General features: G+C 42.0%; 1 protein-coding gene across 1 annotated transcript; it reads right to left on the bottom strand.

Moving 5' to 3' along the window:
- Positions 1-651: 651 nt before the first annotated feature.
- On the bottom strand, positions 652-14,103 carry DAZL (deleted in azoospermia like). Its single transcript, XM_035129981.2, has 10 exons — positions 14,032-14,103; positions 12,553-12,644; positions 11,703-11,754; positions 10,849-10,915; positions 9,665-9,795; positions 8,335-8,412; positions 7,124-7,174; positions 5,388-5,489; positions 3,518-3,616; positions 652-705 (listed from the first exon to the last, which is right to left on the bottom strand). Exons 1-10 carry the CDS (start codon positions 14,068-14,070, stop codon positions 652-654), a joined length of 765 nt encoding a protein of 254 aa, XP_034985872.1. The 5' UTR covers positions 14,071-14,103.
- Between the last annotated feature and the right edge of the window lie 10,884 nt (positions 14,104-24,987).

The following is a 24,987-nucleotide window of genomic DNA, read 5'->3' as shown; positions in this document are numbered from 1 at the left end:
CAGTATATAAAAAAAAAGTGCAACTCACCAAGTATAATTAATACCTTTTAAGTTACATTCTTGAGTACAGTTTTAATTATCAGTTCTCAAACTGATAAAACTAAGCAGCACACACAGTGAATGAAGTCCCCATTGATTGAATTTTTAAGGCAACACTGTACTTATGTACTTCTGGCACTAATTGAGTTGCAACTGGATGTCTTCACCTGATTCAAGTACAGTTCTAAAAATACCTCTGGCAAAAAAAACTTCGTTTTTTTAAGTGTGAGCTGGAAGTAAATAAAAAGTACTGAAGGTACAAGTTAAAATGTTAGAAGCAACTGCCAACATGCAGAAACATACATATTTTAAAGCTTAGGAATAAACACAACTTAACTCTCTTTTTTAAACTGAACTCATTAAGTTTTCTGGTTAGAAATTTAGAACAGTGAAACATCTAGACAAGGTAAAACAAACACTTCTAGAAATAGATAACACACAACATTCTAACATGTCTAGAAATAGATAACATAGAATTCAAACGAACTCCAACTTGAAATAACTTTTGCCAATAAGGCTACATAATTGTCATGTGCGTTTTTATATATGTATGTATGTAATCTCTCTCTTTTAAACGCAATAGATGAAGCACTTCAGGTCAGTGTCATTAAATCAAACAGATTTGAGTACAGCTCTGCTTCTTCTAAAATGATGTGCCCTTTTCTCCTACAAAGGTGGCAAGGGGGAGGGAGAAAAAGAAGAGAGAAATTAGAGCACAATTATACTTTTCATAAAGTTAAAAAATTTAGCTTTAGAGAACAATTCCTTTTTCAGGCATCTTTTCATGTAAAGTATATAAAGAATGCCACTGCGAAAAGAGAAGAAATTGCACTGCTTTGACACATGCATCTTCTCATGAAGACAGCAAGTCTCCTCTTTATAACAGTATTTAAAATGTGGATGTGAATGAAGTAACTTGCACCATCTCTAGTGTGGCTTCCTTGTGGTGTGTGAAGCTGCTCTGAGATAACCATCGTCTTGTCCAAGGCTGTGCTATAAATCATCATTATCTACTGGTATTGAAATAACATCCTGATAAGTTATAGGTAGGTACCCATGCTGGTCTGACGTAGTTGCAACAAAATATATATAAAAATGTAGGCATTGCGCGCGCCTACACTGCGAGCCTTTCTCCGTAACTGCTGAACCGTAATGTAACAAATTTGGCGACAACATTCCATGCCCATCTAGGGATCTAGCATAAAAAAATATCAAAAAACCCACACTTTTCACACCTAAAATAATGATTAAACACAAAAAAGTGGCGCCCAAATTAGATGTCATCACCAGAAGCTCTGAAGACTCCAGCAGCATCCAACAGAACAGGGATGAGGCACAACAAAGGGGGGGACACGTAGCCATTGGGGGGAGGGAGAACCCTGAGTCAGCCAAAGTAGTAGTGGTGGGTGGGTTGGGACAGGGAAAACTGAGTAGGCCGCAACATTGCCCAGTAGGCCACAGGCAAAAACAAACAGAATATGGGCCTTTCACAGGGTGAGGGAATCACAGGGATGAGGCACAACAAAGGGGGACCCCATAGCCATGGGGGGGGGAGGTAGGACCCTGAGTCAGTCAAAGCAGTGGGGGGTGGGGACATTTTCAGGGACACGCGTGGGTGGGGGAGTCTTATTTTTGAAACTTTACAGTAGGGGAGTCGGGGTTGGGACAGGGCAGGTGAGGGGACTCTGAAGGGAGAGACTGAAGGTCCATTAACAGAAAAAGGTCCACTTAACACAAAAACCCACAGCAATGCATGGCTGGGCCAGCTAGTAAATAAATAAAAATCCTTCCAGTAGCACCTTAGAGACCAACTAAGTTTGTCATTGGTATGAGCTTTGTGTGCATGCACACTTCTGGTATCTGAGCACACGAAAGCTCAAACCAATGACAAACTTACGTTGGTCTCTAAGGTGCTACTGGAAGGATTTATTTATTTTCGATCCTGATAAGTGTTTCAATAAGGCAATATACCTGTTAATGAAAGGTGGAGACTTAACAGCTTTCCAGATAGTTCAGCTGAACTGATACTATACAGATAATTTGCAGGTATGGTGTAGAGCTCAACTAATTCTGCAGAGCCTGCTAACAATCCAGGAGGAATATCCCATGCTAGACAATCAAAAGATCCAGTGGCAGAGTAAACAAAGAATGTAAACAAAGAACTGGAAAGCACTTCTTTCTTCCCTCACACCCCCACCAGTGTAAAAAACAGGGGGAAGAATTTATATTTTCTGGTGGTGTTTATGTTGTTGATTTCCCCTAAATAGCTTTCCTCCATATCAAAAAGGAAGCTTTATTTATTTAAAGGAGACTATCTTTTTGCTTGCTTCCTTGCTTGCTGAATAGAGAATTTGGTGGGATGAGGGCTTGGGGGGGGGCTTTTTGCATGGGGAATGGAGGGGGGAGAAGATTTAGCTGGCTGCCTTATGCTGAAATGGGAGTTTGGGTACTATGTGAGAATGATGCATAGGGTGTTTTTCAGTAAGCAGTGCAAGCTTACTGAAAATTCTATTCACAAGCAAGCCCTACTTAATTCAATGAGGCTTACTCCCAGAAAGTAGAAGTTTAGTTGAACTCTGGGGGCTTATGCATGCACAGAATCCATTTTAAGGCCCTCCACACTGTCCCTCGGCTGCTGCAAGGAAGCCCGGCACACCCTTCTCCCTGCGGAGTACAGTCGGGACCATCTGCTGCTGGGTGAAGTGTGGCACACCTTCTGCCACTGCAGAGAGGTACAGCGGGACCTTCTACCACTATGGTGAGGCATGGCAAGGCCCTCTGCTGCTGCAGGGAAGTGCGGAGCACACTCTGCAGCTGCAGTGAGTTATGGCAGGACCCTCTGTTGCCATGGGGAAGCGTGGTGTACCCTCCACCACCACAGGGAGGTACAGTGGGACCCGCTGCCACCGCAAGGAAGCCCAGCAAGGCCCTCTGCTGCTGCGGTGAAGTGAAGTGCACCCTCCACAACCGCAGGCAGGTACGGTGGAACCCTCTGCCACTGTGGGGAGCCCCAGCAAGGCCTTCTGCCGCCGTAGATATATATTGTGATATATCGAGATATTTACCTGGTGATATATTATGATGTTGCAAACCATTTATCGCCCAGCCCTACCATCGCCTAAACAGTTGTATTTAGTAAGACCATTTCAATGCCAAATTAAAATGTGGCAATAAGGCTTATGAAGGCAGGTGTTTATTTGTAGTTGTCACTACAGTCAGAACACACAATTATCCTGTTTTCTTTAGGTCCCAAACAGGAGCAGCAGTAAACTTTAAAGGTTGGCTTCAACTTACTTTTACTCAGAATAGCTCTATCAAAATTAATTACCATGACCAATTTAGGTACATTAATTTAAATGGGTCTACTCTGACTAAGTTAGTTGACCCAATGCTTCAACAAACTAATAAAATTCAAGTGATTAAGAGTTGCTGCCCTAATGATTTAATCTCCTCTAGTAGTCTGCAATTATATTCATACCTTAAGATAGTCCTCCTGAGTTACAATATTGTTCCTCAATCTGTTGTCTGGATTACATAGACATGACACGACTGTCTGTATGCTTCGGTCCACAGATTTCTAAAGTAATTAAATTTTATTAGTTTATTTTCAATACAGTATGTACAAAAAGTTGTATGTACCAAGACCTTTGCTGCAAAGCTTGGTATCTCCAAAATCAGATCTTTATTTTTTTCGTAACCTTTATAGTAGCCACTTTGAAAGACACCACAGCACTAACACAAGATGCAAGTTTTATTAAAACCATTCCTTCTCTTAAAAAAAATACCCTTCAGTGAGGATTTCCTAGTGTTAAATAAATTATGTCCCAAATAGCAGTCTTGAAAATAGTCTTGTTAGATTAGGTAGATCCTACCAACAATAACATTATCAAAATCAACATCTGCTTGATTGCTGCATTCTGGAACTAGCAACTAGGTAAAGACAGAGAGAAGAGAACAAGAAATAACTTACAACCCCAATGTATCATTTGCTTAGGGGTACGGGGTTTGGACAGAATGAACAGAGTTTTTACTAGGTTTAAAAGTTACATAAATATAATGATTGATCTGGAATTCTATGGAAAAAGTTCCAATAAAACTCCAAATGCAGAGGTAACAAAATACAGTGGTACCTCAACTTCCGAATGCCTCAACTTACAAAGGTTTTGACTTACGAAGTCGGCAAACCCGGAAGTATTTTCCCTGCGCGCGTGTTCTGCGCCTGCGCAGAAGTGGTGTGCACGGTTTGCGCATGCGCAAAGTGCAAAATCTCGCTTTGCGCATGCGCAAAATGGACGCTTCAACATCCAAAGGTTTCGACTTACGAAGAGCGCCACGGAACGGATCGCCTTCGTAGTCAAGGTACCACTGTAGTAGCAAACTGCTGACCTGTGAATATTTACACGGTGGCGCTGTGGTTTAAACCACAGGGCTTGCCGATCAGAAGGTCGGCTGTTCGAATCCCCGCAATGGGGTGAGCTCCCATTGCTTGGTCCCTGCTGCTGCCAACCTAGCAGTTCGAAAGCACATCAAAGTGCAAGTAGATAAATAGGTACCGCTCTGACGGGAAGGTAAATGGAGTTTCTGTGCGCTGCTCTGGTTTGCCAGAAGCAGCTTAGTCATGCCAATAAAGCGAGATGAGCACCGCATACACCATCCAGGGGGCAGATGTGAAGGACACATTCCCCACCTCTATGGGACTCATCCTCCACTTAAAAGGTTGTTCAAACATGCAAACATAGAACTTCAAAATGGCAAATATATATATATATATATATATATATATAGAGAGAGAGAGAGAGAGAGAGAGAGAGAGAGAGAGAGAGAGAGAGAGAGAGAGAGAGAGAGAGAGAGAAACCATGCTGGGGTCAAAGGTTTCAGCAGTAAGCAATGATTCATAGAGAAACATGTACGTCTCTGGAATAGAACATTCTACTCGGCGGAATACTACTGTAGCCCCCTGCCCATTTGAGGCATTTAATCATCTTGTGTAATAAGAATCAAGTAGATTCTGGTCTGGCCAAGGACCTCCAACAGCAGAAATACAAATCCCATGCTAACGAATTTATGCCATATTGCTTTTATCATTGGCATGCTACTTTCTCCAGCAATGGGGTCATGCATAGGAGAATGCTAAAATGTAAAGGCCAAGCATAGGACAAGATGCTGAATGAAGCAAGACAGCAGCCTTTTCTCATTTAACTCATTTAACTAGAGTATTTCTATTCACCCTTGGCCACTAAATACTTCAGGAACAGAGAGAAGCAATGCACACACACCCCTTTTTCATACTCTGCATTTCCTCATCTCTCATGTTCCCCTTTGAGGATGTTGAAAGAAATCATGGGTACCTTTTGTGGACTGTTTCCACAGGACTGTGCAGTCTCGGCCATAGAACACTCTGCCTGTTCTGCGCCTACCTCCAAATCACCACCATAATTCATGGTATAAGCCTATGTAAAATACGAAGTAGAAGAGTTAATATAAATTGACACTGTCTATTCCAGGTAGAATGGGAGTATTATATGCAAGCTATTATACGAAATTTTGAGCTTTTGCTCCCACATCAGTTAAAAGCTCAAAGGGTTGGATGGGCCATCCAGTAATTATAATACAACACACTGCTACGCACAGCACTCCTACTCTACCAGCTTCAGCACCTCTTGTAACTCATCATCCCTCCCCCCCCCCCATCTACAGCTATGACTCACAGAGCCACTCGGGACCTTCCACCTCTACTACTCTATGCTGCTTGTTGTAACTATTGAGGGTGGCGAGATAATTTATTAGGTGCTGGACAGTCACTTTATTATGCATTCTTAACACACCTCAAAATAAGCTCTCTCGTTGTTAGAATAGGTTAATTAAACAGGAATGTGGCAGCTATCAGAAAGGTCTGTCCTTATTCTTAAAATAGCTTTAACCTTAGGCTGGCATAAGAGCAACTATAGAACCAGTAGTCACCATGCCAGTGAAGATAAACAACAAACCAATCCCACAGGTTTTGATAACATAGTATTTATTCATTTTCATTTTTAAACTCTTTTAACATGGATTGAGCTGTATCTTTGTTTACACTGAAGCGTATGACATGGAAGAATTATATAAAATTAAAATAAAAGAATAAAAACTCAGATAAATGATTCTGAATATATTAACAAAGTTACGTTGAAGTATATATACAAAAATTATTACAGATATGAAATAATGTATAGTAATGGGTATTTGCATAGTTGACAGTAAATAAAAAGTATTTTCATAGAACAATAATTACAGAGTTGGAAGGGATCACAAGGGTCACCTAGTCCAACACCTGCAATGCAGGAATTTCGGTTACAGCATCCATGACAGATGGCCATTCCAACCTCTACTTAAAAACCTCCAAGGAATCTTCTTTCTTGTAACTTGAATCCATTGGTTCGGGTCCTAGCCCCCAGAGCAGGAGAAAACAAGTTTGCTCCAACTTCCATGTGACATCCCTATATATTTGAAGATGGCAATCTTATCTCCTCAGAGCCTCCTCGTTTCCAAGCCAATCATACCCAACTCCCTCAACCATTCCTCATAAGGCTTGGTTTCCATACACTTGATTATCTTGGTCGCCTCCTTCTGCACGTTCCATCCATCTTGTCACTATCCTTCCTAAATTGTGGTGCCCTGAACTGGACACAGTACTTCAAGTGTGGTCTGACCAAGGCATAATAGAGCAGGAGTATTTCGCATATACAGGAATTTATAGGAAGAGGGGAATGAGGGAGTGGAGGAGGAAAATAATAATCAAATATACACTTCATGCACGCCTGACTGTGCTGTCCAGTCCATAGATTTTTGTGGCTTTCTTGAAATGTCTAGTGTAAAGGATGGGATATAAAATTTAACTCTTAATTTTAACATGTGGCAGATGCACAACTTCAGCACTTTGCCGAAAAACAGACTGGGAACCTTTTTCAGCACTCGCGTCCACTGTAGAAAAATCCTTCCATTTTTAATGAGACACTATTGTGGCAGTACTTCAGTATCTGAATTTTTTTTGGTCAATTTAGTTGTTAGCAATGAAGCTTAAATACATGAAGTGTGACCCTCTTACCGGAGGCACAATATAGTTTCTGGGTTCTCCAGGTGGCCATTGTGGTGGAACCTTAAAAAATAAATAAGAGGTTTTAATATGCAGCAGCCTTTAGCAGTAGACAGTTCATTTATTTCAATTTTTTTTACCTCAAAGTGTTTTTTTAAAAAAAAATGTCCTAAGATTCACAATAATGCTATGTGTGAGCAGATATCTGAATGTATTTTCACCAAGTTTATGAAGAATCAGGATTTGCAACAAGCTGGATACTATAAACAGAATACATGATCTCTTCAAAGGGGCAAGAGGAGGAGAGAGAAGAAGCAAACCATGTCAGTGACAGAATTGGACAAGGATAGGGCACCAAGGGTTGTATCCAACTAAGTAATCCCATTGGCGCAAGGGCATTTGCCTTTGTAGCAGACTTTCCTCACTGTACAGGACATGCCTCACTGTAGCCAGCATTTTATTCTTTTAAATGTGAATACTGCCCTTTTATTTTAAGTATTGTCAGGATTATTTACAACAGACTTAAAAAAAGGTCCTATGCTTAAAACATCTCAGTGACCACAAAGGTAAAAAGGTAAAGGTAAAGGGCCCCCTGACCATCAGGTCCAGTCGTGTCCGACTCTGGGGTTGCGGCGCTCATCTCGCTCTATAGGCCAAGGGAGCCGGCGTTTGTCCGCAGGTAGCTTCCGGGTCATGTGGCCAGCATGACAAAGCCGCTTCTGGCGAACTAGAGCAGCGCACGGAAACGCCGTTTACCATCCTGCTGGAGCGGTACCCATTTATCTACTTGCAATTTGACATGCTTTCGAACTGCTAGGTTGGCAGGAGCTGGGACCAAGCAATGGGAGCTCACCCTGTTGCAGGGATTCGAACCGCTGACCTTCTGATCAGCAAGCCCTAGACTCTGTGGTTTAACCCACAGTGCCACCTGGGTCCCTTACTTAAAAAAAGGTCCTATGCTTAAAACATCTCAGTGACCACAAAGGTAAATTCAATGAAATATCTATTCAGATAGACTACCACCACAGCACTCAAGACTACTTTCATTTTGGTAATTGTTCTTATAACAATTTAATAACAAATCTAAAACCATTTATAGCCATTTATTCACAAATCTAAATCAATTTGAACAATCTGCCAGACATATTTAAACTAAGTATTCATCTAAAATTAAAGAGACCAGGCTGAAATGTATTTCTATTGAAATGTATTTGAACACAAACCTGATAGTTGTAAGCAGGCTGAAACCCTACAGGTACCTGTTGCTGAATTAATAAAGCTGGCGACCCGTAAGGATACGCCTGAAAGTTAAACAAAAAACAAAAAACCTATTGTTAGGCAAAAGTATATTCTTACAATGCAAATATCATGGGCAAAGTACCAGGTTAGCTAGTAAATGTATGGTCTGGTGTATACCCAACAGCAGACAATGACTTGTTAACCATGGCACAGCCTCTTCACCTTCATGCATGGAGACAGGAGACAGTATACTTCTTAATACCAGCTGTTGGGAATCGTGAGTAACTTGAGTGCCATTGTCTTTGGCCAGATCCAGCAGAGCTCTTCTTAAGTTATTTAAAACTTCCTATTTCTTGCTACATCCAAACTTGGCAAATATTTTCCTCAAATCACAAGTTCTTTTTTTATAACAAAAACAAGAAGCCAGGAAGCTTTAAATCTCCTCCCCTCACATGTAAAGGGGAGGATAACATGAGCCTGAAGTTACTGCTGGTTCATTTATGTTTAAACCAAATATGTCTCCACAGGTCTAAGATAAGTTTAGTTAAACCAGATTTGAAGTGGAAAGGACCTGCAAACATAACTGTATCTGAAGCTCTAATAGCAAGACACCACATAAAAAGGCTGCTGTCTTGAGTGAACTGACTAGTTAAGAGGGACATATGAGTTACGACAAATTCAAAGCTGCATTTAGTTTAGTAGAAAGCTTTGTTTCAAAAGGTAAAAAGGCTGCTGCTAGCACTTCAGCTATTTACTGTACCAAGAGTCCCACCCCATATGAAATAATTCATGAGAATCCCACCTTCCCCGATAGACATCTCAGAAGATTTACATGCTTCTGGAAAGATGTAAATATGGAAGATTAGCAGTTTGGGGTTTAGATTAACAGTTTATGTCATATGGGAGGCACAAACTACATAAATGTTCTGTGTCACGAGAATGAAGCCTTTACCCCACGTGCATTTTATGTTTGCCAGTTCTCATGTAATTTTTCAGAAGTATTTTAATCAGGGCTTTTTTCAGCCGCAACTAACTGGAACTGAGTTCTGGCACCTCTTTTTCTAGAAAAAAAACCCCCAATTTAAACATAGCTAAATGTAACCCATTCCAAGCCACTGCAACAGACAAGGAAGCAAGGAGTAATGGTTACAACATGCAACCCGGATTCTTGTAGTACTGCTGAAGTCACATTTGTCCACCATTTATGCAGAAAACATTAAATATTTAAATTCAATTTTTTTTAGTAATCCACAATATAAAATAGCTGTGGAGTGTTGTTCATTTGTATTAAGGCCCTTCTTTAGAAAATGTTACCTGAACATATTGTGTGACAGGACTCATCACAGCTGGAGGCTGCAAATATGCTTCCTGGTTGCTCCAAACGCTGTGGAACTGAGGTGTGGGTGAATTAATAAGCACTGGTCTCGGTGGCACATGATAAGCACCTTGGAAGACAAGGGAAGCATTGAGAACTTTCATATACAGTAAGCCCACAACTTACGTGGGGGTTACATTCTGGGCATAGCACCTAAAGCCAAAATCACATATAGTCAAAACACAATGGGTGCAATGGTGGGTCTGACTGTCAAAGTTTTTTTTTCTTCTTGGGTGCCCACCCCCTTTTCATTTGTGGGTATTTTTTAATTGCCAAGCGTGTAAGGCTGAATGCACACAAGCTAAATGTGCCTAGTTGCAAGTGTATTTTAAAATACAAGTTTAGGCTCCTTTATCCTGAAGAAATTGTATAGCTGGTACTGTAATATTTTTCTAGTTCCATAGAAGTCACAGACAGTACTAGCAGATATGCCACTGAACTACATCATGCACAAGAGTTACTCTTGTGAATGCACATGCACTATGTAGTAAATCTCATTGTCTTCAATGAGGCTTACTCCCTAGTGTGTTTAGGATTGCATCCACAAGAGGCAGTCAAACACACACCCTATGTGAACTGGGTGGGGCACTAGGATAGCATGTCTCTCTCCACTGGACTTATTAAAAGAAAGGAACTGCCAGCTGAGGAGAGTTTTGCCGTGTTGGCAGTCCCTGCTTTCCCCAAACAGGAAGCTATCACCGAAGGTTCTCCTGTTGGTGGAAAGCTTTGAAACTGTGTTTTAGGACAGGTTGCCAGTGGAGATCTTCTGAATTCAAAACTCCATGGATGCTTGGGCCTTTCAGCTATGTCAACCTGAAGAGCAATTAAGTCAGAAAACACCCATGAACACCACATTCTACCATGGCTAGCACAAGCAAGCAGAGCTTGGGACATCTCTGCAGGTCTTCCCTGCTGTCCCCTGGGAAGAATTACAAATGTGCTGTAAAAATATTTGGTTTTATCAGCAAAACAACACACTATGGTACAAATCTGTTTAAGTTATTTATGTTTAAATTCCATAATTATTTCTGTGATTTATACTTATAAATTATAGTAACAATATTAAGTTTGGTACTATTAAGTTTCACCTGATATAGTTGAACGCGTTTAAAAAGATACTCACATAGGTTTGGGTGTTTTCTTATTGCAGGCCCTAGTTTGAGTTTCTTCCCATGAAAGTTGATTTGTGACTGAAAAAAAGTGTTATGTGAGTTTGATCCCTACATTTTTTAATTGGGTTAAACATTGCAGACTATAGAATATACAAACGTGACAAGCATCCGCAACTGCTTTCATGGTATGTCATTCTAATTAGTACTTTCTTTATTATAATCTATTTATTCTAGAAGTGTTAACTGACAAATTGGAAGCAGCAAATATATTCTGTAAAATAAGCAAAAAGGCGGAACAGTACCGTACACATAAAAAAAGATTTTTAGTAGTAGTGTACTGATACACTAAACACATATTTCCAAAGAAGAGTTTCTTTTTAAACTTATTCGAGCAAAGAACTTTGATGTACCTTGATCTGGTGAAGCAGCTACAGAAGCTTACTCATTTCTTCAAAGAATAAAGTCAGTTATTCAGGAGTGATGTACACTTATCAATAAATCATTATTTTTCAATAGCAGTTTAAAACCTGCAAGTATTGTTTGATAATGCAACCATATCTACAGAGGCTAAGAACCTATGTGTAAACAAATTATAATCAGAAGTATTGCAGACTGATCACAACGCAAGAAGATACAGAGTTATCTACTAGATGAACATTTGGAATGAGAAGCAGCAGTCTTTGGGTAGAAAGGAGACTCTTGAAATAAAGACAATTTGCATCCCACCTGAAACCAAGATCAGCCACTCTAATCCAATGTTCTCTTTACAAGTTGAACCCCTTACTGATCCCATGCCAAACCAGAACTGAACCCTTGGATATTGAAGATAATTCTCACATACAAGACATCCCAAATGGCAACTTACTTCTACTATTTTCTGTACATCGACATTGTCCAAAAATGACACAAATCCATATCTGCAAAGGTAAGTCAAAATTAGTTACAGTAGTGTAACCTTTCAGCATTAGTAACACCACTTAAACTGAAACTCATAGACTAGAAGAAAAACATCAAGGCAAGTACAATCCTAACGAGATGAAGAATGGATGATTGCAGTTATGTTCCTGAATGTTGGGGGTGGAGAGACACTACTTATTTCTCAACTTGATTTTCACTTCCTTGTAATTCTCAAAGTCAAGGACAAGTTGATTTATTGATAGCCACATTGCTTCTTAATAAATTCCATTTATTTTGAAGATTTATCCCACCCTTTGGCTACAAGATCCCACAAAGTGGCTTACAATATTGATTAAACACATATGTATTATTTTATCTGTTGCATTTACATCCCACTCTTCATCAAATTGTCTGAGAGGGGAAAAATAAAATACTATAACAGATATAAAATACACAGCAGCATCAAATGTAAAACAAGAACAGTATTCTACAGTAGGCGATTACTTTAAACTCCTACCTAATCTCTTCCAAAGGCCTGCAAACATATTTAGCAGGACAAAATCAAAACACTATTACAATAAAATACAAAGACACGAGTTAAAAATCAGAGAGACACTAAAACCATTTGTAGTGTTCATGGCTGGAATTTACCAATTCACAGCTCACATAGATCTACGATGTACTGATATCTCTAATAGCAACTGATACTTCCTGTGCTTATCTTACCCCATTCACATTTACCCTAGCAGCTAATAGGCTAATTTGGTATGACTGACACCTTACTAATTGTCACATTTTTATCAAGGAAATCTACTCACCCCTTGGACACACCAGTTCTGTCTGTGATTATTTTCACTTCTTTAACAGTGCCATATCGTGCAAAGAAGCTCCGAATTTCTGTCTCATCCATCTAGAAGTACATTACACCATATGAACAAAGGAACAGTGAAAATCATTGCAGTATCATGAATCTAACAAGTATGGCTTCAAAATTGTTTTAAAAGTGTTTGCAGCAAAATAATTAACCCTCAGCAGTTTATGATCCTGCAGCAACAATAAATTATTGTTGCTTAACAAAGTGCTAGAAGCTGAATGGAGCCAATACGCCTATTCTATGTGCTAGCAATATGCTGATTGACAGTGTTCCAAACTCCCATTGTTCTAGGCGCATTTTGCGACAGGAAATTTCATTAGCGTGAGCAGTATATGAGCGCTGGGTGCCGTACTGCGCCAAAGATTTCAGATTAAAACTGCAGAGTGGAAGGAAAGGAGGACCTTTTTCTGCCTCTCCACCTCCAGCTACTCTCTGAAGACTGGAGAAGAGACCCTCTGAAGAATATTAGGGGGGTGCGCAGGGGAAGAACTAGACCATGTGAAAAATGAACATAATATTTCAGCTGCAGTTCATTCATTTTCAGCTTTGTATTCTTATTTAAAAAAGCACGCCAAGCATTCTGGTGTTGTGCCCATAACCTAGGTTCAAGTTGCCATTTTGCTACTAGATTTCATCTCTCAGTTTCTAACGCTGCTGATTGAGGATATCTTAAAACTTAAACAAGACTTAAAATAGCTAGCTTTAGTCACTAGCATAAGAACAGAAGGTAATGGGGGAAAGGCTTGTATGATGAGTGAGAGAACTGGAATTATCCTTAGTACTGTATGATTGGCTTGAGCAGGGGGAGGTTGAGAAGTACTGAGTCTCAATGTAAGAAGGCAGCACACTGCCTAAAAGTTCTCAATGGGTTTCTGAGGCTTACTGCATATATTTTCTTCAATGCATCCAGAGCACAATATATTTCTCCAAGAGAAAATAAGGTTGTAAAAATCATTTCTAAAGGCTGTGCAGTTTTTTGAACACCAAATTAGAGCTATTTTGACTAAAGTAGTAATGCTACTAGCTCTCCAGCTGCATTTGAAGATCTTATGATTACAATGTGTCAAACATTTGCTCATACATACCACTGTAGTATGGACAGCCACTAATTTTTTTTATTGTGGCAAGATGATAATTCTTAAGTCTGAGTAATGTATTTAAAAGCAGCACTAGTGATAATACCTCCACATAAAGCAACCAAATTGGGAACCTTAAGTAATATCTGGGCTAGAGTAGTTTTTCAGTGCAATCCTATGCATATCTAATCAGAATTAAGTCCCCTTAAGTTCAAAAAGACTTAAGTTCCCATAAAAGCTTATTGTGCCTTTATTGTGCATATACTCATCTGCCCCAAGTCCTCAAGACAGACCAATGCAGCAATTTTAACAAATCTTAATAAGCTCAAAATAAAAAGAATACATACCCGAATGTCAATTCCACCCACAAAAATGGTATTTGGCATGATTTTCCCTTCAGGCAGAACATAGCCTTGGCTTGTTGCAGGCAACTGAGCATTTTCTTCTCGGGTAATGTTTTGGGAGTCTTGATTTGCAGCAGACTATGAACAAATTTTATAAGAATTTTCACACTTGATTATTACATTTTCTGCTCTATGTGGATAAAACTAACATGCAGAACAGAATACCAAGTGCATTTTTCTAGCTAACATCAGGATTCTTTTTACCTTCACTTGAAGTTTGTCTACAACATGGCTGTTTAGAATGTTGCATTGGAAAATTTTAAGTACTGTACCGCAAAAAGAAAAATATTGGTCCTATTGGACCCCAAAGTTGTTGACCTTTTTTTAGTTGTTGGCCTAAGAAGCGAGACTTTCAAAGGCTCCCCCCAAAAACACATAACATTTTGTTGTAGGACCCTGCTTGTTTCCTTTATCTTCATTGTTCAGATGTCAGTGTCATTGCTTTTGTAGCAAAAACACCAGCACCCACATACAAGAGGGATAGTGGTATCCTCAGATTTCCTAAATGCAAAACACCCTCTTCTTCTTTTAAAACAAAAAAGCCTAAATAAAGCAGTGAGGACTAAGAATACTCAGAAGCTGCAGTGCTGAAAGATGAAGTGGAAACAGAAGATCAGATAGGAAGCTGAATGGAATAGATAGATATGATCATAGAGAAGTTTAGGGAAGTTTTTAATGTCTGATGTTTTATTGCTTTATTAATTATCATCATCATCATCATTATTAATTTTATTGGGAGCCGCCCAGAGGGGCTGGGGAAACCCAGCCAGATAGGTGGGGTATAAAAAATTTATTTATTTATTATTATTATTATTATTATTATTATTAGGAAATTTACAGCATAAAAATACAAAATGAGAACACAAAATACACACTAATAAACTGATAATGCCCTTTTCACAAAGAAGAAGAGGAGTTTGGATTTGATATCCCGCTTTATCACTACCCTAAAAAGTCTCAAAGCGGCTAACAATCTCCTTTCCCTTCCTCCCCCACAACATACACCCTGTGAGGTGGGTGGGGCTGAGAGACTTCAGAGAAGTGTGACTAGCCCAAGGTCACCCAGCAGCTGCATGTGGAGGAGTGGAGACACGAACCCGGTTCCCCAGATTACATGTCTACCGCTCTTAACCACTGCACCACACTGGCCATAAATCAGCCGAAGGCCTTGTTAGAATCATAGAATTGTAGAGTTGGAAAGGACCCCGAGGGTCATCTCATTTAACATTTTCGCCTGGCGCCTAAATTATCATGGAAAAGGGCATGGTTAACTGAATGGAACAGTGAGCAGGAGCGTTAAGCACTGGAACCTTTCATTGCAGATCCCACCTGTGCCTCTGAACACCAGTTGCTGAGGAATAACAAGGTGCATTCCCCTTAACATCCCCCTTCTGGGCTACATAAGCTCCTGATTGGTTACTGTAAGAAACAGGATGCTGGACCATTGATCTGAGCCAGAGAACGCTGGCAGGGGATATTTAGTACATCTCCAGCTGGCCCCAAGGTACAGGTTGCCATTTGAATTGCAAGCCTGTTTCTCCTCCCTCCTCACCTGTAAAACCACTCCTGCTTTCGGCATATTTGTATGGACAAGAAGAGATCTGTGTACTGTGGGGTGGGAATTCCCCTGAAATACATACAGTAAGGCAGCACAACAACCCCCCTATGGCATTCCTGTTTATGGTTGGAGGGAAAGGGGAGAAACTGAGCGTACACTGAGGGGGCTATGGGAAGGCAAGAGGGCAGCCCAAGGAACGGGCCACGGCAAAGGCAGTTTCAAACGGAGGCCGGTGGCCGGGGCGGGAGTTTCCAAACTGTGCCTGTGAGGCAAAGTTGGCTAGGAAAGAGTGAAGGGAAGCCCCTCGAGGGGGACCAGCCTCCGCACCTCCTGCCAGGCTGGGGCCACCGCCAGCACCCGAGCGCCCTGTGACAGCCTCTTCCTTTACATCCTCCCTCTTCACCTCGGCTCCCCCTTCCACTCACCTTCTCTGCCACCTGCCAATACACACCTGAGATCTGCAGGTAGGGCTCCTGGGGGAGCGGGCTTGAGCCATCTAAGCTTCCTCTCTGCAAAAACAGTGGGGAAGCGGGAGGGGGCAGGCTGTTGCACATGACATGGAGCCTCCTGCCCCCACCGTGCCCCTCTCCAGACGGCTCGGCCTTCCTTTCCCTCCCTCTGGGCAGCTCTCAAACATTCCTCCAGGAGCCTCTGCATCACCTTCCCCCGCCAAAATCCCCCTTAAGCTCCCCCCTCCCTCCAAGCAGCTCTAGGGAAACTGGGTGCACCGAAGATGCTCCTCTGGGTCAGTGATGTCAGTATGGGGGTACTGGGGAGAAGAGGGTATTTGAAGTCCTCCAAGTGCAGCTGCTCGGGGAGGGGGGCAGTCTCCCCCCCCCCCATGCAAAAGCAGCCCCTGGCTTGTTCCCTGGGTGGAAGGAGCCGGGCTCGCCTGCTTTTACATAATAATAATAATAATAATAATAATAATAATAATAATAATAATTTGTTATTTGTACCCCACCCATCTGGCTGAGTCTCACCAGCCACTCTGGGCCGCTCCCAATCTAATATTAAAACAATACAGCATTAAATATTAAAAACTTCCCTAAACAGAGGTCCCTTCAGATGTCTGCTTATTGCCTTGACATCTGTTGTTCCACAGGGCGGGTGCCACTACCGTGAAGGCCTTCTGTCTGGTTCCCTGTAACCTCCCTTCTCGCAATGAGGGAACCGCCAGAAGGCCCTCTGCGCTAGATCTGTGTCCGGGCTGAAGAATGGGGGTGGAGACGCTCCTTGGCGGCGCACCCAGGCAGAGAGCGGCAGGCCACCTCCGCGGAGCCACCCGAGCATTGGTGACCCACTTTTACCGTGGCCCTGCAGCGCTGGCCGGGCTCCTGCCCCCCACCCCGCCCCAAGTATGAGCCCCTTCAACCGCCCGAGAGGCACCAAGCCCCGCTCTGCCTCGCTTACTTCCATCCACTCTCCCCGGACTCTCTGGCGCCCTCGTTTCCGCGCCACTATCCTCAAGGAGTCCCTGGAGTTAAGTAACTACTAGACAGGTTTCATTCAAAAAAGAAACCAACCATATAATCACGTGAACAGGTGCCCCGCACACCCCGATGATATTACTGCCAACCGATGCTCATTATTAGACACTTCACGTTACTTAGCAGCGAACCCAAATTAAGACCGTTCTTTTCAGTCGCAAAGCGGCAGGCCCTGATGCGCGTGCGCACGAACGCGTCGGTAGTGCCCGCCATTCTTGCGCGTTTAGAGCCGCTCGCTTCGCGCTCCACACACACACACAAAAGACGCGTGCTCGAATTCAGCGTTAACTGATCCGTCGGAGAGGACTATTCTCTTCTAGTTCCAGACACCCAACAAAAACATTCGAGGAGAGGGGGAGGGAACCCTCCTTTCTTCCACCGTTTTGCGCGAGAGGCAGCGCCTTCTAATAAAATTAAAAAACTAATAATCGCCGCGCGACAAAATGGTGCCTTTTCCCCTCACCAACCCCTCCGCCTTCCCTTCTCGCGCTCTATGGAGGCCTTTCCGAGGGCTTCTCGCGAAGCCTTTCGAGGCCCGCTTCTCTTCCCGTCCCCCGCACGGCAGCCTTGACCCCTCAATGGGTGCGGAGGATGAGCCGCCTTCGCCCAAGCCACTATTTCGAGGCCGAGTCAAGCCGGCCTCTCCACCCCTCACAAAAGCTCACCTTGGCGCGCGCGCCACCAGATTCCGAAAGGAATCCCGTTACCGCTTCGCTACATGGACGGGGGGAAGCTCCCCTACCGGCCCCGGCTCCCTTTAGCCCTCGAGGTTCCCTGAAAAGCCATTCTTTTGCCGACGAAGTTAAAAAAAGAAAAGAAAACGTGGCTGCCCCTTGAAGAACTTGGAACACGCACCTTTTAACTTAACTTACCATCTTATAGGGCAAACCTTTGAGCTCGTTGAAATGGAAAACAAAGGCTTTCTCTCCCCCCCTTTAAATAATAAATAAATAAAAACACCCCACCACAACAACTAAAAACCCACAACTCCCTTTAAAACATGTCAGCAGCTGCTCCAGAAAGCGCCCTTAGAGAGAGACCCCGCCCACGGCTCTTCGCCACACCCAAAAGGGGCCAAGGCGGGACTTGGTCCTAATAATTTCCTCACCTTTCCTCCCTCCCCCCTTCAATTTTTAACGTTTATTGGGTTTATTTTTCAACCCAAGAGAGTCTGCCATATAGCGCTGTCACGTAGGAAGACCGTTTCAAAGATAACCCTCTATAAAAAGACACAACACCTCTATTTTACTTCCCCCAGCGCTGAGGTAAAACTTTAAAAGGGATGGGTTTTTAAAAAAATTCGTTGGGGAGTGGGCGCGTGTTGCCGACCCCCATTTTTCTTCACCGTTCAGGACCGTCTTGAGTAAAATAAATAAATTTTAGAGACCTTCAATCGACTTGCACGTCAGCAGTTGAAAAGCGCCATTGTGAAAAGCGCTTTTTTAAACCGACACCCGCGCGAGGTTAGAGGAAAGGGGATGGTTGCGCATCTGTGTTAATCTGGATTAAAAACGTGTTTTCGTGTAAAAAAATTGAAATGCTTAGATGACCTACCTTTTCTTATACATAACAACTGCCCTTTTGCATAGTCACAGACACATATCTTTGAACATTGTTGATTATGCATAGAAAAATATCAGTGAAGCTGTAAAGAAGTGATGGAAGCCTAGCCCTGCAGATCAAGCTAAACACAGCAGTCAACCTGGAGAGGTGTATGTTAAGGAAAGATAAGTGGCTGGTAAGTGGTGTACCAAGCTATTCCAATAGGCAAAATTGATTTTTTTTTTCTGTGCAAGAGACAACCCCTGGTGCCAGTTCTGAGCAGGGACTGCCAGGCTGGGGTCGGAGTTAGGAATTTACAGCACAATCCTATGCACATTAATTCAGAATATAGGCCTACTGTGTTCAATGGGGCATAGTTCCCATAAATAGGGGGGGGAGCATGAAATTGCAACCTTTAATAATTACACTGCCTTTCAATTTATTTCCAAACACAGTGATCTTTATTGTTCCAATTTTAATTTGTGGGATTTTTAAAGGACTGTTTCATCCAGAAGAAGCAAGTCATATTACAAGTCACATTGCACCTCCAATGATTTTATTGCACAGGTAAGAAGTTTCTTGCTCTTCACAGTCAGAGAATACTTTTCTCTATTATTCTTTTAAAGAAAGGAATGGCACCGTATGGCCTATAGAAAAGATTGCTTGCTTTTAGGATAAATGACAATATGGGGAGGTATGACTTTTCTGTGATGGTCTTCCTAAATGGAGTTATGAAAATAAAGAAAGTTGTTTCCTAAGTAACCTGGTAGAAAGAACAGTAGGTGCTTCAATGTTCTAAAGAAACATCTGGATTCAAGAGGAACAATTGCCATTCTAGGGCTGACATATGTCTGGATTTTCCCAGACATTACTGGGATTTCAAAGGCAGAGTTGACGTATGGGGAGAATTTCTGAAAGGTGGCGCATTGTCCTGGATCTTAGGCAGTCAATTGAAAAAATGCGGGGCGTTTTTTTTTTTGCGTTTTTGTCTTTAAAAATCTCAAAAACTTTCGGGGTGTCCTGGTTTTTACTTTTTGAAATATGGCAACCCTAAGTTAGGCTGTCAAGGAACAGTGACATATCCTTCTTTGTGATACCATTAACATGGTTTAAAAGTCAGCTAGTCAGAGAGGTGTCAAGTGAGAACAGACAGAGATGAAGAGAGTCAGTCTAGGTTTGGCTGCTGTTTTGGTGAGAAGAGGGAGGGCTCTTATGCTTCCATGGACAGCTCACCTTTCTCATCTTCACCCCTTTCTGGAAGAGATGCTTTGGTTATTACAGAGTTGTTAAAATGACTGTTGATAATAATAGTATTAATTAATCTCCAAATAAGAAACAGAATATATTTTATATTTAAAAAGCAAGTCACAGTCAAGTGAGAATGGTCCATGATAAATAATTAAGAATCTGAAGAGGTAAATAAGTAAAAACTATACTTGTATTAAGGAATGGATGGTTTGTTTTCATAAAAATATTGGCTCATAATACTACTGTTTGGGGTTAATGGTTTATCTAAAGTTTGAGGAACTATAATTCAAAGTACTTTAAGTTTTGTTCATCACCTAATGGTCAATAAATTTTGAATTAAGGAATGTGTAAGCACATTTCCTCAGATAAATTTCAGTCAAGCTCCCTGGATGTTCTACTTTTATTTACCACTATCCCCACCACCAACAAAACCTAATTACTTGTGGCTATTAAAAGAAAAACATGAAGTCATTATCCTCACCAGTTTTTTTTACTGCAGTACCCTCAGGCGCCACTTCTTCCTTGCTCAAGTCGGTAGCATACCTAAGCCCCTCCACCTCGTTGGGAGCCCTTGCACCACCTTCCTGTTTTTGCTCCAGCCATTCCTCCTCCTGCTCTCCCGGTCCCCTTAGTTCCTGTCCCTGAGTGAAGTTGCTCCCCTCCCAGGGTCCCCTGCAAGTGGGGATATGTAAAAAATCTGACTTTTGTGTGGCTGGAATGAAGTGTGTTGTACAAATGTAAAAGTCAAATCCGTTGCTTGGTCACTTTTGCTAGAAGGCTGCTCATATGAGACTGCAGCCCTTGGTCTGAAAAGAATACCTCGCCAATTCTAAAGCTGCCGACAGCAGAAATGAATTGACTGCATAGGATCAGACTATAGTTTTCATCGCCAACAAGGTAGGGAGATAGAAAAGAGAACGTATGTAATAGTTATATAGATGAAGGAATTTCAGCAAGTCTTGACAGAAAATGCCTATGTACCTTGATTGTGGGCACTTTGATACTATGCATTACATATATAGTTTTTACATCTTCTGTCTTGAAAAACTCAGTTATATTTTATATCATAAAATATTATCATTAAGAAACCTGTACTATATATTCTGTCCCACTGAACAGCTTGGACTCAAATAATTTTAAAGTTGGAAGGCACCCCAACAGTCATCTAGTCCAAGCTCCTACAATATAGGAATCTGCAATATAGACTCCATTTCCTTAGTATTGCGAAAGAATGATGTCAATCAACATTTGATGATCTCCTTCTACTGGTCCACAATAGAAAGTGTCCTTTCATACTGCATCATGGTGTACGCTGGCTTGACATCAACAGAAAGAAGTGCCTACAGAGGGTGGTGAGTACAGCACAAGATATTATGGGCTGTTCCGTGAATCTGCTGGATGACATCGCAGAAGACTGTTGCCTCAGGAAAGTGAGGAAATTTATTAGGGATGATTCACACCCTGCCTGGCACTTTCTTTCTTTTTTAAATTAAAGATTGTCTTGATTTACATAAATATGTGCAATGTCTCTCCTAACATTTTTGCAAATCAGTTTCATTTGTTGAGACATTGGGAAGAAAAAGGGGGAAAGAGGTAGATGGGGGAAGGGTGGGAAACTGACACGGTCCTGCCCTCAGGCAGAAGAGAAGCATGATTAGTGCACCAACAGGGTAAAGAACAGCTTCTATCCTGGGCTGTTAGGCTGCTGAATGAAAAGATAACAACAGGGCAACTAACTTTCAGGTTTGGTGGGTGTGCGTCAGTAAACGAGGGGAATTAAGACTAAGAGAACTGAGTGGGAGTGCTCATGTAATCTCACTGTATGCAAGTTGTACAAGTGACAATAAAGTATTTCAACTTCAATCTTGCCCACTGCCATCCCTGGATGGGTTCGAACCACCAACCTTCTGGTTAACAGCCAGATGCACTGACCACAGGTTAAATGTTACAGCCTAAATGAGAATACATTGAATAAATTATGTAATATACATTGTTTTGCTATGTCTATCAAATGCTCATATAAGTAACACAGCTTCTAAACGCAGCTAGGAAGGCAATAGAATTAACTTTTTAAAAATTAAGCCTGTTCTTTAATTTTCAGTGATTAGGCAATGGTGGGCATTCCATTTCATCCTATGCTTTGCTTCCTTCTTAGCATTTGAAACCCTTCCAAACAAGAAACAAGAGTTAGTCCAACAAGAAAATGTAAACACTACATAGAAACTATTTGTGATCATTCAGAACAGCAGGAATTAATGATAATGCAATCATTTTGGCATGGGCAAATAAAATAAACATTTGTGTGGCAGAAAATCATTGTCTCTATTTGTAGTCAAATGAATACAACCAAACTTCATTATTAGTTTGCAATTCAACTATATCCCTTTGAAATTCTTCTGTTGGAAAGACTTCCACTGTTCTATCTTTGGGTCAGTATTGTCTATGTTGGCTGCTTCTCTCATGCTGTTCTTTGTTCAACCTACAAATTTGTAAATGGATTTTAACAAAAATACCATAAAGTAAAGGGTGCTGTTCTCCAAAGTAAACCGAGTCTGCAAAGGCTGCTTATTATGCCACTGCTCTGGGATGCAGAGCAGCACAATAATATTAAGTAACTGCTTGTGGAATGTGTAACTTCCAGAGGACTCCTATGAATCTTTTTCTTTTTTTGCACTTTGTGTAACAGGAATGTTCTAATGTCTACTATAGCTACAATCCTATTTAAGCATATGGTAATTATGGTACCGGTAATTTAGAGGACGTGGATGGTGCTGTGGGTTAAACCACAGAACCTAGGGCTTGCTGATCAGAAGGTTGGTGGTTCGAATCCCCGCGATGGGGTGAGCTCCCGTTGCCCGGTCCCAGCTCCTGCCCACCCAGCAGTTTGAAAGCATGTCAAAGTGCAAGTAGATAAATAGGTACCGCTACAGCGGGAAGGTAAACGAAGTTTCCGTGTGCTGCTCTGGTTCTCCAGAAGCGGCTTTGTCATGCTGGCCACATGACCTGGAAGCTGTACGCCAGCTCCCTCAGCCAATAACACGAGATGAGCGCTGCAACCCCAGAGTCGGTCACAACTGGACCTAATGGTCAGGGGTCCCTTTAACCTTTACTTTTACCTTTAATTTAGAGGAAGTCCCATTGAACTCAGCAGATGAGGCTGTATGTCTGGTTTAAAGAGAATGACAGGGATCCCTACCGCTGCACCACCGCACTGGGGGTGCCCAGCCATCCGGAGCTCCGGGGCCGGAGAGACCCAGGAGCAAGCGCAAAGGGGGAAAGAGGAGGCCCTGGCCCAGCTACCCCGCCATTGAGCTGCCACTACTACCACCACCACCGCCCCCGAGGGAGAGAAGGAGGGCAGACAGAGGCCACAAGGAAACACGCGGCTGACCCCAGGCCCTGCCCGAGCCCACCTCCCCGTCCACTAGTGACCCAGAAGCAGACTGGAGCCCAGAGGGAGGCCCACTGGAAAAGACCTCGCTTTTTCCATTTTCTAATAATTTTTCTTTTTTCTTTAAATATAAATTTTCTTTTTAAAAATATATTTTTATTGTATTTTTTACCAATATTTTTAGTATTATTACCACTTTATTTCCCCACCCTCTTGTTTTCTATACTTTTTACTTTTTATAATTTTTTCTCCCTACATTTTTTTAAATCCCTTTTTATGTTTTTCCTTCCCCCATATCAATATTTCCATATCACTATCATCACCTCCATCTTCCACTTTTTAATACATAGACTCCCCCTTTGTTTCATACATTTTAACCCTTTAAAAAAACCAACCCCCCCTCTCCCCCTAACTTTTCAGCCCTTTTACTAAATTTCTACTGCTGCCATTTTTAGTGTGCCTCCAGATGTTTTGGGACTACAACTCCCATCATTCCTGACCACTGGTCTTGCTAGCTAGGGATGATGGGAGTTGTAGTCCCAAAACATCTGGAGGCACACTGGTTGAGAAACACTTACTTAAAACACACTCTCCACCCCCCCCCCCAAGAAAAGGGGGAGCTTTTTTGTTGTTGCCCTCTTTCCTCACAATCTTCTCTATTTTACCTTTATCTCACTTCCTCCATCCCAGCACACATAAATGCAGACACTCAACTCCCCTTTATTCATCTCTTATCTTCCCCTTCTACCCACTTCTCACCCCCCATACCCACTTTTGTTTTATACCCTTTTTGTTTTGCTTGTTTGTCTGTCTTTAAATAGAACCCCCCTTCTTTTGCCTGTTTGTTTGTCTGTCTGCTTTTGAGGGGCGAGCCTTTTTTCTCCCCCACCCCCCTTTTTTAACACAAGACTTTTCCCCCACAGTTCCCTCTCTCCAAAATTTTTTACACATCGCCTGGGAAGACAGGCGAACTAATATCAGTGTACTGGAAGAAGCAAAGATCACCAGTGTTGAAACAATGATTCCTCAATATCAACTTTGTTGGACTGGTCATGTTGTGTGGATGCCTGATGATCGTCTTCCAAAGCAACTACTCTATTCCAAACTTAAAAATGGAAAGCGTAATGCTGGTGGTCAACAAAAGAGGTTTAAAGACTGTCTAAGGCAAATCTTTAAAAATGTAGTATAAGCACTGGCAACTGGGAAACACTGGCCTGCGAGCACTCCAGTTGGAGAACAGCCTTTATCAAAGGTGTCATGGGCTTTGAAGAAACTCTGTCTCAGGACGCAACGGAGAAACGTGCTAAGAGGAAGGGACGCTTGGCAAATCCACACTGATCAACTCCCGCCTGGAAACCAATGTCCCCACTGTGGACAGACGTGTGGATCCAGAATCGGCCTCCACAGTCACTTACGGACCCATTGTTAAAATCATGTTTATGGAAGACAATCTTACTCGGCTACGAGTGATCGCCAAAGAAGAAGAATTGCAGCAGCATACTGATACTAGTGCTGTGTCAAAATGATCAGTGCCAGTCACACTTCCAAGCAGAGGCCACCCCATGATTTACTGTATGAAACACTTGGAACATCTGAGGGGTGGGGAGGCTTCTAAGAAGCTTTGCACCTCCAAAATTTTCTTCCTCTGTTGACAAGAGTCAAAGGCTGTG

Source organism: Zootoca vivipara, chromosome 12 (genome assembly GCF_963506605.1).
Source record: "Zootoca vivipara chromosome 12, rZooViv1.1, whole genome shotgun sequence".
Lineage (NCBI taxonomy): Eukaryota > Metazoa > Chordata > Lepidosauria > Squamata > Lacertidae > Zootoca > Zootoca vivipara.
This window is presented reverse-complemented; position numbering and strand designations above follow the sequence as displayed.

Bases quoted from the DNA above. Each gene is read 5' to 3' on its own strand.
- DAZL (XM_035129981.2), bottom strand. From the start codon at position 14,070: ATGCCAAATACCATTTTTGTGGGTGGAATTGACATTCGG. The intron at 9,796-10,848 runs GTGAGTATCTTT...TTGTCTTCCAAG, and splicing joins AAGAAAACACCCAAACCTAT to GTGCTTATCATGTGCCACCG. The intron at 7,175-8,334 runs GTTTGTGTTCAA...TTATTTTTTAAG, and splicing joins AGCCTGCTTACAACTATCAG to GTTCCACCACAATGGCCACC.